The sequence below is a fragment of the Gadus morhua genome, unplaced genomic scaffold (assembly GCF_902167405.1).
Source record: "Gadus morhua unplaced genomic scaffold, gadMor3.0, whole genome shotgun sequence".
Lineage (NCBI taxonomy): Eukaryota > Metazoa > Chordata > Actinopteri > Gadiformes > Gadidae > Gadus > Gadus morhua.
The window spans coordinates 75,764-94,970 of record NW_021963975.1 but is presented as its reverse complement, the minus strand read 5'-3'; the positions used below and the strand labels follow the sequence as shown (position 1 = coordinate 94,970).

At 41.9% G+C, this 19,207-nt stretch overlaps 1 protein-coding gene across 2 annotated transcripts; it reads right to left on the bottom strand.

Moving 5' to 3' along the window:
- Positions 1–252: 252 nt before the first annotated feature.
- On the bottom strand, positions 253–18,664 carry LOC115538439 (low-density lipoprotein receptor-related protein 8). Of its 2 annotated transcripts, XM_030349999.1 has the most exons (10): positions 18,375–18,662; positions 15,320–15,460; positions 15,105–15,233; positions 14,397–14,572; positions 13,184–13,484; positions 12,754–12,843; positions 12,607–12,627; positions 2,450–2,482; positions 2,295–2,352; positions 253–2,007 (listed from the first exon to the last, which is right to left on the bottom strand). In XM_030349999.1, exons 1-10 carry the CDS (start codon positions 18,439–18,441, stop codon positions 1,959–1,961), a joined length of 1,065 nt encoding a protein of 354 aa, XP_030205859.1. In that variant the 5' UTR covers positions 18,442–18,662; the 3' UTR covers positions 253–1,958. The 2 variants fall into 2 exon arrangements, with proteins under 2 accessions (XP_030205859.1, XP_030205858.1); XM_030349998.1 differs by lacking the exons at positions 253–2,007; positions 2,295–2,352; positions 2,450–2,482 and having other exon boundaries at positions 12,407–12,627; positions 18,375–18,664.
- Between the last annotated feature and the right edge of the window lie 543 nt (positions 18,665–19,207).

The following is a 19,207-nucleotide window of genomic DNA, read 5'->3' as shown; positions in this document are numbered from 1 at the left end:
TTAAACTGTGGAAAGTAAAGTTAATAGCAATTTTCATTCACACACACACAATTACACTCCAAATGCAACTACATTCACGTGCGCTCACACACACACACACACACACACACACACACACACACACACACACACACACACACACACACACACACACACACACACACACACACACACACACACACACGTGTTTTGTGTTTCCCTATTCCCATTATTTTACATACAACTTTGACAACCTGCCATGGCAATGTAAAATAAATTAATCCATTTATTTTTTTATTATTTAAGATTTAGCAGAAAGCTAAAGAAAGCATACAATAAAATGAGGAAATAAAATGGAGAGGTAAAATAAAGGGCAAAGTAAAATATATACATTGTAGAAAGTGCAATGTCTTAAAGATTTAGCAGAAAGCAAAAGCAAAAATGGACAAATATAAAAAATACAAAACTGTAACAAGTAACGGGTAACAAGAGTTAACTTCATGTAAAGTACAAATTCAAATACACAATTTGTTAAAAAAAGGGTTAGCTGGTGGGAAATACTGGCATCGTAGATTTAAAATATCTAAATATAGATTTTGACTGACACATACCATTTGTAAACCGATTCCTACTTCTAGTTTTCAAACTTTTCCCCCAAAAAATTGAATTGTGCATTATTCAATTTGGCAACCGAATCAAGTGTAAATGGTTTGGTTTTTGTGTGCGTGTGTTCTTATAAAGTGCACTACTGCAATAGCCTTAATGCAGTGGATAGTAGTTGATCCTTGTGGTTGTTCAGACACAGTGGCGGCTGGTGAATTTTATCATAAGGGGGGCAGAAAGTTTGTAAACCAAACCCCTGTAGGGGGGTCTGGGGGCCCTCCTCCCCCGAAGATTTTTTTGTGTTTTTTATATAAAAACGAAGCATTCTGGTGCATTCTGACAAAATAATAAAGACAGAATAGAACATTTCCTTATGAAGACGAATGGGGCCGGGGAAATACGTTTTTACTTAATTTATTTGCCTTGTAGAATTCAGCAAGATTAAAAGTGGAAATACATCAATAATAATTGTGAATAGTGTGTTACGGACAATCTATTGTGTTGGTAACTTCACTCATAAATCCGTCTACAGTTAAGTGTGCATTTAGACAAATACGATAAAATATCAATATAATATGTGCAACCTTTTATGTGTGGTTGTTCAAGACACACTGAAGGCATGATGCCACCCTAGGTTTGCAGAGAACTATATACAATATGCACACTGAAGGCATGATGCCACCATAGGTTTGCAGAGAACTATTTACAATATGCACACTGAAGGCATGATGCCACCATAGGTTTAAAGAGAGAACTATAGACAATATATAAAGTGTGGGGTTGTGAGGGACTGTGTTAGCTTCTTCAAAACCTGCTAGCCAGCTTTTTTTTTTTCGTACCAATTTGTTGAAAATCCTCGGGTGTAGGAGATCCCTCCTTTGTAGAAAGGAAGGAAGGTTTGGAGGTCCTGATTGTTTTAATGCCAATTTTTCTGAATTGGATCGTCGACTAAAAGGAACTCCTTTGAGAGACGAAACGGAATTGCGCACATTTGCTGCCATGTTGAAATCAGTGACTCGATCGAAGATATCCCTTCCCTTCGCGCTCTTTGCTCAGTTACGTATGACGCAAGCACGTTAGGGCGAGTCCCAAATCCCCATTGAAAATTCATTGAAGGCTCAATTTCCGAAAAAATAAGTTTTCACATTTGAGTCAAGGAGAAGGCTTGGGCGATTTTCCACGTCGATGAATTCGCCCATAGAGGCGGGACCATTTGAAACGCGACTTGAATCTGACGATTCTGATTGGACAATGACAGATAATAGGTCTAGAACACTGAAAACTACTTTTGCCGTGATAAAAAAATAAATAAAAAAAACTTTCTCCCAGTTGGTAGTGCGTCGCCCAAACCGCCCCTATACACCATCCACCCCTGTTCAGATAGTATCCCCATGCTTCCTGGCCCCGTTGAGTTCCAAGTTCTTCCTGATAAACGAGAAGGAAGTGTTAAAATGTTGAGAACTTTGTCAGACACAATCCTGTCATTCCCACAATCCAGCTACCTAGCGTAGCATCAATTAAGCCCTAACAGTGTGTGTGTGTGTGTGTGTGTGTGTGTGTGTGTGTGTGTGTGTGGGGGGGGGTGTGGGGGTGTGTGGGTGTGTGTCATCAGCACTGATTCGGTTCTGCTCTGATAAGAATTGGGCTTTTATAAATCGTTTAAGGTGCTGCAAACTCCCCCCGAAGTCCGATAAAACTAAAAATTGACTTACAACTGGTACTCGTTAAGCAGGCGTTCCGGAGATCCATTCGTCCCAGCTTTGGAAGACCCTGGAACAGAGTGAAGATAAGTCTTGGATAAAACCATCAGCAAAAATCTCCTAAATGTAAATGAGTAGAGAGTTCAATCACTCAAATGAAGACGTACCATTCCTTTCATCCTTTCGTTTCTCCCAGATTTCTAGAAAAATGGATAAAAAAAGTAACAGTTTATGTGTATAGTATATGTACATTAATTAGCATCAGTAGCGATTCCAATTACAACTAGAAAATGCATTTCCTGCAGAAAATGCAGTGAGTTCATGTAGTGCAAAGTGAGGTTGAAAATATGTTTTAATAAAGATAGTTTAAGACATAAAGAGATGTTAAATGGCAAGTGAAGGGATCAAGTGAAGGGATTTGAACTTTGAATTCGAGTCTAAATGGAGTAAACAATGTTAACATGCACACCATTTAAGAAAATGTAAATGGTTGGAAACAATTAAAGTGACCGCTGAATGAAAAGCGCGAAGCATTCAGCGGGATTGTGAAACGTCACTGCGTGCGTGCGCGTGTGTGTGAGAGATAATATAATAGTATTATATTATCATTTATACAACGGGTGGCTTAAATCCAGCGATCTGATTGGTTCTTAACTGTTGTATAATGAGCGTATACATAACTGCTATGACGCCCGATCATTTTGTGAAAGTTTGCATATCACTCCGCGCCTGGAAGTAGAAACAGTTGCAAAGTAAAAAATATTTTGAATGATGGAGAGGGTGTAAATGTTGTTACTCCGGGAGTGAGCAAGGCGATGGAGAGACTAACGAAAGCTTAGGCACACGGCGAGTGAACTGCTCCATAGGATAAATTGCCGGCGAACCGCTCTAGCCTTCTCTCGGAGGGACGCTAAAGTGTGTTGCATAGCGACCGTCGTGCATTTTGAAGGCAGCCAGGAGGGACTACTTTTTTGTATTCTTTAATAAAACGGCTACTTCGACTTTCTTGGTTTTTGAAGGGGGTCGCCGGCCCTCCGCTGCGCGTCGGGGCCGGACAACGCCCCTAACAGTTGTATAATGAGCATATACCACAGCCTTTCGTGAACTATTGCTTAAATATATCACGGCCAAAAGCTCTGCGCCTCCGGATGGCCGTAGCGCAGGGAGCTTTGTAGGGATTGTGCTTTGCGGTGTTTGTTTACCGGCGTTGCTATGGTTACCAAAATTATTATAAGCAACTGAAAATGATGCCGGTTTGAAACTAAAACTGTGATTCTGAAAAAAGTATAAACGCTATCGAAATTCAGTTTGTGTGTGGATTTGTTTGATGGTTTGAACGATGGTAAACGGTTGAAAAAGGATTTAGTTACGATGTCATAAGAAGTAGGTGTATCAGAATGGGCAGAGGTCTTCAATGAAAACAGCTGAAAACGAAGCGGTATGAATCTAAAACTGATTCAGAAGAAAGTTGAAATGATATCGAAATTCCATTTAGATATTATGGAAGATACAAGTGTGTTGTTAAATGGTTTGAACGAAGATAAACGGTTGAAAATCGATTTAGTTACGTTACTTCTACAGTTGAAGTACCAGAGGACTCCCATGACTCCCATGTTAAAAAAAAGATAATATTTTAAAAATCTGAAAAGAAGCGGGCGATTCCGAGCTATTCTGAATATTTTAAGTCTCTAGGTGAAAAATTGAGGAAGGAGATAGATAGGTCCCAAAGTTTGTAGAGAATAAGAAAGAAAGAAAGAAAGAAAGAAAGAAAGAAAGAAAGAAAGAAAGAAAGAAAGAAAGAAAGAAAGAAAGAAAGAAAGAAAGAAAGAAAGAAAGAAAGAAAGAAAGAAACCTAAGAAGAACAATAGTTGAGTGCTGCATGCAGCACTCGCCTAATAATGTATTATAGTCTTGGTCATGATACAAATTAAGAGCTGCGATACATAAAATACATAAAACTGATACTCAATCTCCAACACAGTCTCACTCCGAGAACGTCAAATACCGACTGTTGGCAAAGGCCCTTTAGCGTCGGTGACTGACGGGAAAGGTACCCTTTTTATTCGGTCGGTGACGGTAAAGGTACCCTTCGGCGTCTTCTGCATACGGAATGGGGGGTGCCTCACTACGTCTCTAATAGACGATGTGAGCATCTTTCCTATTGGATAGTTTTTTAGGATATTCTTCTGTGAAAATGGCGGACATACTTTTTATCCTGGGTGGAAAATATGATATTTTAGAATAGTTACACCATTAAAAGTGTTTATGTAAACATTTTTAGCGAGAAATGTGCATTTTACTTTCATAATCGTCGTTCGGCGAATGTGAAGGATGTTTGGTTTGATAGATATGACGAAGAATATTTCATCGGGCGATAATGGCCGGCGTACAGGCATCCCGGGCTCACGAAAATAGGTGACACTGTCACGTTATTTAATCTATTGAAACGTGATCAGGTACACGTATTTTCTAAATGTTCGTGTCAAAAAGCAAAATTTTCAAACTCATGCATATCAATTGGAAGTATTTGTCGTGATTTGTCACTAAGCACGACTTCCATCTAAGGTTCTGTCCGGGAGCTTTCTCCCTATTGTCCCTTAAGGAGCTCCGTACAGAACATTTATTGTTAAAAATTGTCTGTGATAACTAAGAATATGACAGCTTTTCCAGTCTCACCAATATGCGCACAGATCGCACGGTTTGACACTTTCAAGATGCGTGCAGTAGCCTACATACGCCAAATGACCATTTCGTGTGCATACGATACGCAAAACCCAGCATTAACTACTGTGGAGGGCGGATACGTCCATTTCGCGTGCATATGATACGAAAAACCCAGCATTAACTGAATGGGAGATGCAATATTTTAGGACAGATTCACCATTTAACGTGTTTCTAATGACATTTCTAGCGAGAAATGTACTTTTCCCTTGAATAATCCTCAGTCAGTGAATGTGTATGATCTTTATTAATCTTTATTATCTGAATGGGAAATGCAGCTCACGTGTTTCCTGCTTTTGTGTTATTAAACCGTTACTTTATGTAACTTTTAATGATATCATCTTGTTAGAAACACGTACGTTTTCGTGAACACTGGATTACGTCGCATTTCAACATAAAATAGCGTGTTATACACACACACGCACACACACACACACACACACACACACACACACACACACACACACACACACACACACACACACACACACACACACACACACACACACACACACACACACACACACTGCATTTCGCTGCCAAATATATAAATACTAAGGCAGAATAAAGAATAAATTAATTCATTATCATTCAACTTCAACATGCGTTATTACAGTATAGTGGTGGAGGGATGACGTGTGTTGGCCAACCCGGAAGTGAGCGTCGCCCTGGGTTCCCTTGACAAAAAGCCAACGGGTTTTTCCATTTGATTTTGGATTATTGCAGAAAAATTAGCATCTTTGAAGCACCTCCTCAAAAACTGAAAATAAATAAAAATAACTGTGCTCCAAAGAAAGAAATGTAAACCAATGCATTCCGAATCGGAGTGTTTCTCCGATTTTTCCATGCTACACAGAACGAAATGTAAACCCATGCAAATAAAGACTTCATGGTCATAATCATTTAAATATCATTAATCTCCTGAGGGTGGTATTCTATTTTTTTCAACGGGGCTGAATCCAGTCACTTGACCGTCATGGTTGCTATGGTGGTTGCTATCCACCAGCCCCTCTAATCCTTACATGGCTCTAAAAACCACGCGGCAAATGAGCTGCCGTGATTTGTGTTGTTTTTGTCGTAAACTAGTGTCCGATGGTTAAAAAATAGACGGATATTCCAAGGTGTCCTTAAAAGGCAGCTTGGATGTTTTTATTTTCTGCAGTTTAGACTTCTTCTATAACCTATTTTTGAAAGCAAAACACCAAGCTCATTGATTTAACGAGGCAGGGTTATTTGTTTTATTTATTAAATAAATATTTATGAGAGGTCATTCCTTCTCCTGAGTTTTCTTCCTATTTATGTCTAGTGTACAACCCTACTGTCCACAAACATCACCCCCCCCCTCCCCATATGGATTTGGAGAATTGTTGCCACGTCCCAGTGGTGGAGGTATCATATATATGAAAGAGGGAATTCAATTATACTACAATGATCAATTAGGAGGCCGAAGCCCTAAAGGAAGTGATGCAATAGGTGACTGGGTCGACGACATTTAAGTAAGCTTTACTTTGAGGTCTCTTATATATCAAAGGGGGTCTCAAAGGACGCATACGCTTCAACCTGTGGCTCCGGTCCTACAGGAAATGACTCAGCAAGTGCTCCATCTCGTTGCACCTGCACCCAGCGGCTCGCTTGCAAGATTTTGGCCTGAAGTTATTCCCAGACCTACACCGTAGCCATCCAACCTGCATATCTGAGAATCAGGCCTCTCTTTAATAATGACAAAATGTATGAGAGAAATACACATTAACTTTTGACTCATAAGCGGCGTGGTGCCGGCTCCTTTTGACCTTTTGACCCCAGACTTCTGGGGGAATAGCTGAATCAATTCATTAGTCAATCAAAAGCATGTAAATATCTTCCCGGTGACGTAAGAGGGAGAACAAGGTGTCCTTCAACATCTACGCTTCCAGGCGATTGCAACGGTGCCACACATGAGCATATTCGAACATGTTTAATGGTAGTAATTAGCTGTCGAAATTGGAGGCCTTAATCAATAATGAGCAGCTATTGATTTGCTTCCCGATAGAAATTTGTGACAAATGACATGTTATTTAGCCTCTACACGTTGAGTTGAGTCCAATGACACCAAGCATGACACTCTAGAAAATGGTAACATGTATTTTACATGGTACACCTAGGTCTAGGACATGATCTCGGTGTAGCAAGAGGGCGAGCTTGATCTCATTGGACTCAGCTTAACGTGTAGATGCTAAATAACATGTAATTTGTCAAAAATCTCCATCGGGAAGCAAATCTATAGCTGGTCATTATTGATAAAGGCCTCCAAAATCGACAGCTAATTACTACCCCGAAACATATTCAAATATGATCATGTGTGGCACTGTTGCAATCGCCTCGAAACGTAGATGTCAAAGGACACCTTGTTTGCTCCGTTACGTAACCGGGAAGATATTTTCATACTTCTAATGAATTGATTCATATTTTAAGGTTCTCGGAGTGAGACTTTAAGCGGCTGCAGCAGAAGTGTTGAGACGAAAGATGATATCAAGACATTTATAGAATATTCACATTCACATTATGATTCTTCGTCATAACATCCGACCAAACATCCTTTACAGTCACCAAGCGAGGATTATGAAAGTCCAGGCCCCCCCTTCCGGCACTCAAGGTCCGACTGGGCCAAGTTTAGGGCAGGAAGGGCCCCCCATTCCGGCCCTCGGGGTCCGACCGGGCCAAGTTTCGGTGCGGGGGTCCCAGTTAGGCCTTAGAATAAGGTATTCAAATTTCAGGGCGGTAGGACCTTCCTATCTCAAAAACTGTTTTTCCACCACATTCTGAACCATTAGGTCTTGCAGGTAACACATCTGAGGGGCTTTGTCCTTTAGGCCGAAGCCCTAAAGGAAGTGATGCAATAGGTGACTGGGTCGACAACATTTAAGTATGCTTTACTTTGAGGTCTCATATATATCAAAGGGGGTCTCAAAGGACGCATACGCTTCAACCTGTGGCTCCAGCCCTACAGGAAATGACTCAGCAAGTGCTCCATCTCGTTGCACCTGCACCCAGCGGCTCACTTGCAAGATTTTGGCCTGAAGTTCTTCCCAGACCTACACCCTAGCCATCCAACACGCATATCTTAGAATCAGGCTTCTCTTTAATAATGACAAAAAGCTATTAGAGAAATACACATTCACTTTTTGTTATCTCATAAGCGGCGTGGTGCCGGCTCCTTTTGACCTTTTGACCCCAGACTTCAAAAACGTGGCCACAGGCCAGCTGTGACTACACACCTTAAGCCACAAATGTACACCTCCATCCCACAAAAAATGGGGACTAGAAACTAACCTCTGTCTTATGTACATTTACCGTACTGTGGGAGGTCACACCCCTTTTCCGGCCTTTTCGAGATAGCTAGGGATGCTAAAATGTTTACACACATTTCCCGGGGCCCCGAGAACGACATATCCGAGATTTGGAGTTCTAGCCCTTAGAGAAAAAAAGTTTTCCCAAATGGACTGTCATTTGGACAAAGCCCCTCAGAAGTGTTACCTGCAAGACCTAATGGTTCAGAGGAGAAGTGGTGGAAAAACAGTTTTTGAGATAGGAAGGTCCTACCGCCCTGAAATTTGAATACCTTATTCTAAGGCCTAACTGGGACCCCCGCACCGAAACTTGGCCCGGTCGGACCCCGAGGGCCGGAATGGGGGGCCCTTCCTGCCCTAAACTTGGCCCAGTCGGACCTTGAGTGCCGGAAGGGGGGGCCTGGACTTTCATAATCCTCGCTTGGTGACTGTAAAGGATGTTTGGTCGGATGTTATGACGAAGAATCATAATGTGAATGTGAATATTCTATAAATGTCTTGATATCATCTTTCGTCTCAACACTTCTGCTGCAGCCGCTTAAAGTCTCACTCCGAGAACCTTAAAATATGAATCAATTCATTAGAAGTATGAAAATATCTTCCCGGTTACGTAACGGAGCAAACAAGGTGTCCTTTGACATCTACGTTTCGAGGCGATTGCAACAGTGCCACACATGATCATATTTGAATATGTTTCGGGGTAGTAATTAGCTGTCGATTTTGGAGGCCTTTATCAATAATGACCAGCTATAGATTTGCTTCCCGATGGAGATTTTTGACAAATTACATGTTATTTAGCATCTACACGTTAAGCTGAGTCCAATGAGATCAAGCTCGCCCTCTTGCTACACCGAGATCATGTCCTAGACCTAGGTGTACCATGTAAAATACATGTTACCATTTTCTAGAGTGTCATGCTTGGTGTCATTGGACTCAACTCAACGTGTAGAGGCTAAATAACATGTCATTTGTCACAAATTTCTATCGGGAAGCAAATCAATAGCTGCTCATTATTGATTAAGGCCTCCAATTTCGACAGCTAATTACTACCATTAAACATGTTCGAATATGCTCATGTGTGGCACCGTTGCAATCGCCTGGAAGCGTAGATGTTGAAGGACACCTTGTTCTCCCTCTTACGTCACCGGGAAGATATTTACATGCTTTTGATTGACTAATGAATTGATTCAGCTATTCCCCCAGAAGTCTGGGGTCAAAAGGTCAAAAGGAGCCGGCACCACGCCGCTTATGAGTCAAAAGTTAATGTGTATTTCTCTCATACATTTTGTCATTATTAAAGAGAGGCCTGATTCTCAGATATGCAGGTTGGATGGCTACGGTGTAGGTCTGGGAATAACTTCAGGCCAAAATCTTGCAAGCGAGCCGCTGGGTGCAGGTGCAACGAGATGGAGCACTTGCTGAGTCATTTCCTGTAGGACCGGAGCCACAGGTTGAAGCGTATGCGTCCTTTGAGACCCCCTTTGATATATAAGAGACCTCAAAGTAAAGCTTACTTAAATGTCGTCGACCCAGTCACCTATTGCATCACTTCCTTTAGGGCTTCGGCCTCCTAATTGATCATTGTAGTATAATTGAATGCCCTCTTTCATATATATGATACCTCCACCACTGGGACGTGGCAACAATTCTCCAAATCCATATGGGGAGGGGGGGGGTGATGTTTGTGGACAGTAGGGTTGTACACTAGACATAAATAGGAAGAAAACTCAGGAGAAGGAATGACCTCTCATAAATATTTATTTAATAAATAAAACAAATAACCCTGCCTCGTTAAATCAATGAGCTTGGTGTTTTGCTTTCAAAAATAGGTTATAGAAGAAGTCTAAACTGCAGAAAATAAAAACATCCAAGCTGCCTTTTAAGGACACCTTGGAATATCCGTCTATTTTTTAACCATCGGACACTAGTTTACGACAAAAACAACACAAATCACGGCAGCTCATTTGCCGCGTGGTTTTTAGAGCCATGTAAGGATTAGAGGGGCTGGTGGATAGCAACCACCATAGCAACCATGACGGTCAAGTGACTGGATTCAGCCCCGTTGAAAAAAATAGAATACCACCCTCAGGAGATTAATGATATTTAAATGATTATGACCATGAAGTCTTTATTTGCATGGGTTTACATTTCGTTCTGTGTAGCATGGAAAAATCGGAGAAACACTCCGATTCGGAATGCATTGGTTTACATTTCTTTCTTTGGAGCACAGTTATTTTTATTTATTTTCAGTTTTTGAGGAGGTGCTTCAAAGATGCTAATTTTTCTGCAATAATCCAAAATCAAATGGAAAAACCCGTTGGCTTTTTGTCAAGGGAACCCAGGGCGACGCTCACTTCCGGGTTGGCCAACACACGTCATCCCTCCACCACTATACTGTAATAACGCATGTTGAAGTTGAATGATAATGAATTAATTTATTCTTTATTCTGCCTTAGTATTTATATATTTGGCAGCGAAATGCAGTGTGTGTGTGTGTGTGTGTGTGTGTGTGTGTGTGTGTGTGTGTGTGTGTGTGTGTGTGTGTGTGTGTGTGTGTGTGTGTGTGTGTGTGTGTGTGTGTGTGTGCGTGTGTGTGTATAACACGCTATTTTATGTTGAAATGCGACGTAATCCAGTGTTCACGAAAACGTACGTGTTTCTAACAAGATGATATCATTAAAAGTTACATAAAGTAACGGTTTAATAACACAAAAGCAGGAAACACGTGAGCTGCATTTCCCATTCAGATAATAAAGATTAATAAAGATCATACACATTCACTGACTGAGGATTATTCAAGGGAAAAGTACATTTCTCGCTAGAAATGTCATTAGAAACACGTTAAATGGTGAATCTGTCCTAAAATATTGCATCTCCCATTCAGTTAATGCTGGGTTTTTCGTATCATATGCACGCGAAATGGACGTATCCGCCCTCCACAGTAGTTAATGCTGGGTTTTGCGTATCGTATGCACACGAAATGGTCATTTGGCGTATGTAGGCTACTGCACGCATCTTGAAAGTGTCAAACCGTGCGATCTGTGCGCATATTGGTGAGACTGGAAAAGCTGTCATATTCTTAGTTATCACAGACAATTTTTAACAATAAATGTTCTGTACGGAGCTCCTTAAGGGACAATAGGGAGAAAGCTCCCGGACAGAACCTTAGATGGAAGTCGTGCTTAGTGACAAATCACGACAAATACTTCCAATTGATATGCATGAGTTTGAAAATTTTGCTTTTTGACACGAACATTTAGAAAATACGTGTACCTGATCACGTTTCAATAGATTAAATAACGTGACAGTGTCACCTATTTTCGTGAGCCCGGGATGCCTGTACGCCGGCCATTATCGCCCGATGAAATATTCTTCGTCATATCTATCAAACCAAACATCCTTCACATTCGCCGAACGACGATTATGAAAGTAAAATGCACATTTCTCGCTAAAAATGTTTACATAAACACTTTTAATGGTGTAACTATTCTAAAATATCATATTTTCCACCCAGGATAAAAAGTATGTCCGCCATTTTCACAGAAGAATATCCTAAAAAACTATCCAATAGGAAAGATGCTCACATCGTCTATTAGAGACGTAGTGAGGCACCCCCCATTCCGTATGCAGAAGACGCCGAAGGGTACCTTTACCGTCACCGACCGAATAAAAAGGGTACCTTTCCCGTCAGTCACCGACGCTAAAGGGCCTTTGCCAACAGTCGGTATTTGACGTTCTCGGAGTGAGACTGTGTTGCAATCTCACCTTAAAGCAAACTAATGAAAGATGTACAAATAATCAATTTAGAAAGAGTGAACTGATCTTTAAACACGAGGATATGCAAATGTGAGAGAGGTTTTAGTTGACTTCATGGCAACTCAAATGCAGTAGGTGAAACAGTTGGTACATAGTCAGACATGGTGCATCATAATGATAATAGCAGTGGTACTTGTACCACTGCTATTATTGTTGTACTTGTACGCACTTATTGTATGTTTGTACGTCCTGGCACTTTATGTACGCACTTATTGTATGTTACTTAAAAATAGTACTTAGCATCGTATCCTAGCTTTGTTGTGTAAGGGGAATGGGTTAACCTAGTGATTGTAAGTGATTGGCACTGGGTTCTATGAACATCCTTACTGCTCCGACAGCGAGATATTGTTGTTTCTTTCTTCTGACAAATGTACTTATTGTAAGTCCCTTTGGATGAAAGCGTCTGCTAAACGCCCTGAATGTAAATGCAATAGGATTTAAGTGGTATTTAAGTTTCTGACCTTTTTTCCAGATCCAGACCCCTTGAAGACAAGAACAAATCTCATAAAACAATTTCATTTGGCACAAACAATCAAGAGTTCAAACGAATGGGAGATACAAAACAACTCAAAGAACACTCTATGAATGAAACCATGTGCAATACGCACCTGTCATGTGCTTGTGAACGCAGATAACTGCAATTATTGCCGCCAAGATCACCGCCAAGATCACCGCCAAGATCACGGTGCTAACAAAATCTATGGATAGACAAGACATCCGACAAAGAAAAATATAAATTGCATGCAAAGCACGTTTCTAAAATGCTAAATGGACTGCATTTATACAGCTCTGTTCTAACCAGTGGCCACTCAAAGCACTTGACAATACTGCCACACACACACACACCCACCCCCACACCCACACCCACACACACACACAGTGGAGTCGACCCCTCAGGGCAACAGCTAACTCGTCAGGAGCCGTTAGGGTGAGGCGTCTCGCTCAGGGAAGCCCGAAAGTGCAGTGCAGGTTATAAAGCTAAACAAGCTAAAACAGCATCGCTCACATTAGGATGAAGGAGGAGGAAAGTGTACATACAACCGTTGCGCTCCGCAGGCGGGCTGGGGGGGGCCGTGCTGGGGGGGGCCGTGCTGGTGGGTGGGGCCGTGCTGGTGGTGGGCGGGGCCGTGCTGGTGGGTGGGGCCGTGCTGGTGGTGGGCGGGGCCTTGCTGGTGGGTGGGGCCGTGCTGGTGGTGGGCGGGGCCGTGCTGGTGGGGTGGGGCGTGGTGGTGGTGGCCAGGGCCGTGCTTCTGGGGGGGGACATGACGGTGGCCGTGGCGTTGTTCACAGGGTTCTTCATGGTACATAACAACTGATCATGAGGGCCGGTCAGAGACTCCTAGGAGAGTGGGGGGAAAAAGAAGAGCCACAGTTGGAATGGAGCCCTACCCAAGAGGAAGGGTTGTGGCCAGGGAGCCATAGTTGGAACGGAGCCCAACTGACTAGGGCTGGGACAAAATATTGATACAGCGATATATCGTCGCCCTACTTTGTGCGATATGAGAATCGATAGACTGGCGCCAAATATCTAATATTTTCCTATTTTTAATTGATTTAACTAGCGCTGTCAAGCGATTAAAATAATTAATCACGATTAATCACATTAATGCCGGTTAACTCGCGATTAATCGCGAGCAATCGCGATTAATCACAAATGTTTTTTCTATGCTAAAAATCCCTTGATTTCCCCATTAATTGTTCTCGTTTTAATGCTCTTATCAACATGGAGAAGTGCATCGGCTTGCCTTGTGCAAATGTTTTTTTATTGATAACAACATTGGCATATACTGATCAAAACAGGACGATACAAAAGAAAGCCTATAGTGCAATTAAACGATGAACATACAAACATACTGCCTTAAACATAGCAGTCAGGCAACTGCATCTTGGTTTTGAGCCAAAGAAAAAAGTAAAAACTCAGTTTGGACTGTGAATAAAGACGGAAATCAGCACTTTACCTTTTCACAGTCATTCTGTATTCATCGTTAGACATGCATCGTGATGCATCGTTATCGGATTGTGTTAACAATATTGCGGTTATCGCAGGATCGCTGTATCGCGATATTATCGGTAGGTATAACTCTTTAGGAATACAGCCTAAAAATACAAAAAATAAATAGATTTATTTAATATTATATCGATATTTGGCGCCAGTGTGTTGATTCTCGTATCACAGGCAGAAGGGCGACAATTTATCGGCGTGACGATATTTAGTCCCACCCCTAACGGCGGCGCACTGACACCCGGTTACCATGGTGACATTGATGGTCTTGTTGGAGGCCGAGAGGAGGGTCCCGTTGGGGAGGCTCCACTCGTAGCTGACAGGCTCTGATTGACTGGTGTCGCCGGCGCAGGTGTAGAGACAGAACCTCATGAGTTCACCTTCGGGCGAACAGTTCACCGTCACCGTGGGGACGGGCACGTGGTCTGTACACAGAGACACGTTCGCAGTTAGTCGTTAGTCACAGGGCGGCAGTCGATCAGGAGGTAGAGGCGAGTTGGCTGGTAACCCGAAGTTTGCTAGTTGGATCCCCGGCTCCTCCTAGCTGGGTGTCGAGGTGTCCCTGAGCGAGGCGTCTCACCCTGACTGCTCCTTACAAGTTGGCTGTCGCCCTGATGGGTCGGCTCGGCCGTCAGCCAGGAGGAGCCGGTGATTGAACTAGCATTTCTTCCCTAAGGTGGCAGTTAGGGTGAGATGCCTTGCTCAGGGACACCGTTACACTCAGCTAGGAGGAGCCGGGGATCGAACTAGCAACCTTCCTTTGGGGAGCAGTCAGAGTGAGGTGCCCTGCTCAGGGTCACCTTGACAATCAGCTAGGAGCCGGGGATCGAACCAGCAACCTACCTTTAGGGAGAGGCGCCTTGCTCAGGGACACCTCTACACTCAGCTAGGAGGAAACTGCTAAATTTTACTATATAAATAGTCATCCAATGCTATACGCGCATGGCCCATACTTACAGATGACTTTGATAAAGTGCTTAGTGACGCTGTCTTTGCCGTTGAGTGATACGGTGTATTCCCCACTCTCTGAGTCGTTCACACCGATGAGGGTCAGATCTCCGTTGGTGCGGTTCAGAAATATGCGATCTACAAAAATACAAGTTATAATTAACGATTAACGACATGGGACATGTCTGCTACATCACTTGGACCGGTAAGATCTCGCAACTTACCTTCAAAGTTGCCGTAGGCCTTAAAATTGTTCTCGAACCACTTCACAGCATTGTTTTCACCGTGGTTCCAGTCAACACTGTTTAGGTTGTTGCCTCCATACCCGGTTTGAAGGGTCACATTGGTCCCAACTGCATGATATTCTAAGAAGAAAAAAACAGCATGAGCAAAAAGTTTAGCAGCAGTATGCTAGTAATTGCCACGACCGACAAAGTCAAAGGGTTTTATTGTCATTTGTCATTTAAAAAGTGGGTCATACCCAAAAGTAAAATATTTTAAAAGGAGACATATAATACCACCAGGTGTGAGTGTGATTAGCCGTTACAAGCAATGTTTACTTCAGTCCACTGGGTAGGCTGATAGTAAGGCTGGGGGTAAACGATTATTTATTAAACGATTAATCGGGCGATTATTTTATCGATTAGTCGACTAATCTAACGACTAATTGGACGATGATCTATTTTTCTGTTGCTTTTGCACAGCAAAAAATCTTTTGCTTTACACAAAATAAAATAAATAATAGTTTCACTGTTATACAAAATGAAAGGCCATTCTGTTTACTCTTTCACAGTACCAACTTAACTCTTGTTCAAAAAATTCAAAAGTTGTAGTGCAAAGAAAACACTGCAGTGCACAGTAGACATTCCTGAGTGTTTAACACAATCTAACAGTCTCAACATAAAACCTGATGCACAATCAAACTGACTCTCTTAACTGCTATTCTGTTAGCTTATATGCTAATAAAGTGTGTGCAACATAGCACTGTCCACTTTCCTCCACTTCTCTCCTCCCTCACCACTCTTTAATCCATATTAGAACAGCTATGATAGTGGGGCATTTTAAATCTACTTGTTACGTGTGTGTGTTTTTCCTCTGCTGTTCTGTTCCAGGTATCACCCTCCCCATCGGACTGATCAGACACACCTGCAGCCCCTCAGCAATCACGTGGATTGGTATTAAGCTGCAGGGATGAGAGCAGACGTGGCCAGTGGGCCAGATAGGCGAACCGAGTGGGTTCGCTGTCGGTCGCGAGTCGGAGCTATGTGGGCTCTTCGTCGTGGCCTTGCTCCCTCAGTGGAGGGTTAGTGTTGTTTGTTGCTCCCTCAGTGTAGGGTTAGTTTTGTTTGTTTGTGGTTCTTTCTGTGTTAACATAACTCATTTATGCAATAAATGGTTGAAACTCTGCTCTCTTCTGTTCTTTAAACGCCCGGTATTATATTCATTGTTGCTCCCCCCCCTTCCCCCTGGACACCAACGGGGTGGGTCGTAACACTACTCTTAACCTCATTGCATTGCTATGCTATGATTTGTTTATTTGAATGCTATCGTGGCTACTTTTAAAAGTAATGTTATGTCCAACAATGCATTTGATCATCATGGCTAGCCTAACGCAGCAGCTGTGTCTCTGTCTGTGTTGTTTTGTGACATGGAAATTGCCAGGGGTGCGCATAACAATTTTGATCTGGTTCTCACGGGAGCACCAGTTTGTTTCTTGGTGCTCATGCATTCATGTTTATCTAGAGGCTTGTAGAGTACTAGTATCTACACTGTACAGCTCTAGCTGATAGACTGGTCTATCCAGCATACATCTAGGTGGACACGCATATTTGTGATGTCAGACGAGGCAGATTTTCAGAATGTCTTGTAACGGCTAATCAAACTCACACCAGGTGGTAAGATATCTCTTTCAAGCCGTATAGGGCAGAGTGGGGTAAGATGAGCCAACTTTTACTCATGTAGACCTCTAGACAAGGAAAAATAAGACAGATGTCAAATGTAGACATCTGCCCTTCTTCAGGATGTCCCCTGTTCATTAGAATGAACTGTGAAAATGCGACCTATTGTGGCACAACTTGATTTGGGCAAGGGGGGCAAATTATAGGTAATCATTATTTTAATGCAGTTACCTTCTCTAAATAGCATTTGCTTAAGATAACTTTAAATAATATAAAACCAACCAAATGAGAACCAAGTATATTATTCAGAACCTTGTCACACACACACACACACACACACACACACACACACACACACACACACACACACACACACACACACACACACACACACACACACACACACACACACACACACACACACACACACACACACACACACGACGCTTAAGTTGGCATCCGATTCGCAGCATCCGATTCAGCAGCTGGTCCACTTTAAATCGGTCCTGATTGAAAACCACTACACCTAGACTCTTCAAATCTGGACTAAATTATCACAGTGAGCCTATACATTATAATAAACATAGTTACAGATTTGTGAAACCTTTTTTCTATTTGTGAAAATGCAATACAGGCTCATTTTAATGCTTTTTAGGGGTCCAGACTGCATTAGAACGGGTCCTGATTGAAAACCACTACACCTAGACTCTTCAAATCTAGACTAAATTATCACAGTGAGGCTATACATTATGTAAAACATAGTTTCAGATTTGTGAAACCTTTACCCTATTTGTGAAAATGCAATAAAGGCACATTTTAATGCTTTTTAGGGGTCCAGACCGCATTAGAACTGATCCTGATTAAAAACCACTACACCTAGACTCTTCAAATCTGGACTCAATTATCACAGTGAGGCTATACATTATGTAAAACATAGTTTCAGATTTGTGAAACCTTTAACCTATTTGTGAAAATGCAATGCGGTCTGGACCCCTAAAAAACATTCAAATAAGCCTGTATTGCATTTTCACAAATAGGGTAAAGGTTTCACAAATCTGAAACTATGTTTTACATAATGTATAGCCTCACTGTGATAATGTAGTCCAGATTTGAAGAGTCTAGGTGTAGTGGTTTTCAATCAGGACCGATTTGAAGATTCTAAGTGGTTTTCAAGCCGAATCGGATGCTGCGAATCGGATGCCAACTTCAGCGTCGTCACACACACACAGGTTGTTTTTCCTCTCTGTCACTCGTCCCAATGACGGATTAAAGCCTTTACAAGGCAGGCACAGTTTGCTCCCAGTAAAGGCTCATCCCATCCCAAAATATGAGCGTCATTAGCGAGATCGAATTATTATTAATATTGCAATATATAACTCACCGGCCGGCTGCACCAAGTACGGAAGTAGAAATACGATGAACAAGATCTGATCCCTATGCGAAACCATGACTATAAAATGGCTATAAAATTGATCAATGAATGGAAAAAATGCTAGTTCATTCGGGTTTAACAAAGTTTTCGTCGGAGAACTACTTGGTGGGCGCAGAACAGATGGAGTGAATGAATCGGCGCGGACGCATGGCGAGTGTCCCAATTCATAGGACGCATCCTTCGTAGACCGCGTCCTTCGAAGGATGCGGCCTTCGTAGACCGCGAAGGACACTCCGAAGGCCGAAGAAATGGGACGGTCTAGCCTACGGAGCATTTCTGGTTTACGTAACAAACCGTTACCGCCCTTTCACTTGCGTGACCACGCGCTGCTCCTGTCACCTAGCAACCCTGACAGCTGAACTGACCTGTTAGTAAACAGAAGTTAAACCGGACAGCCCGAAAAAAAGAAACCAACAAAAATTATTATTGATCATTATTTTTTTGTATACAGTAGTTTTATAATAATTGTTGTAATTAGTCACATGAATGTTTGTTGTAAATAGTTTTATTGTTGTATATGTTTTATAAGTTATATACGAATACATTAGTCAATACAAAAAAGTTAGTAAGGGTTTTAATAAATAGTTAATCAAAAAAGTTAGTTAAATAGTTAGTTAAATAAGTAAGTTTCAATTAATATATGTAAATAATAATAAACAATGTGTTAAATATAACAGAACATAAGTTATTTGTCCACCAAACGCTCCAAAATTTAGAAAAACCTATCCATTCTTTCCCTGCTTTCCTGGGCTCTTCTCTCCTCTGCCTCCCTTTGTAGCCTC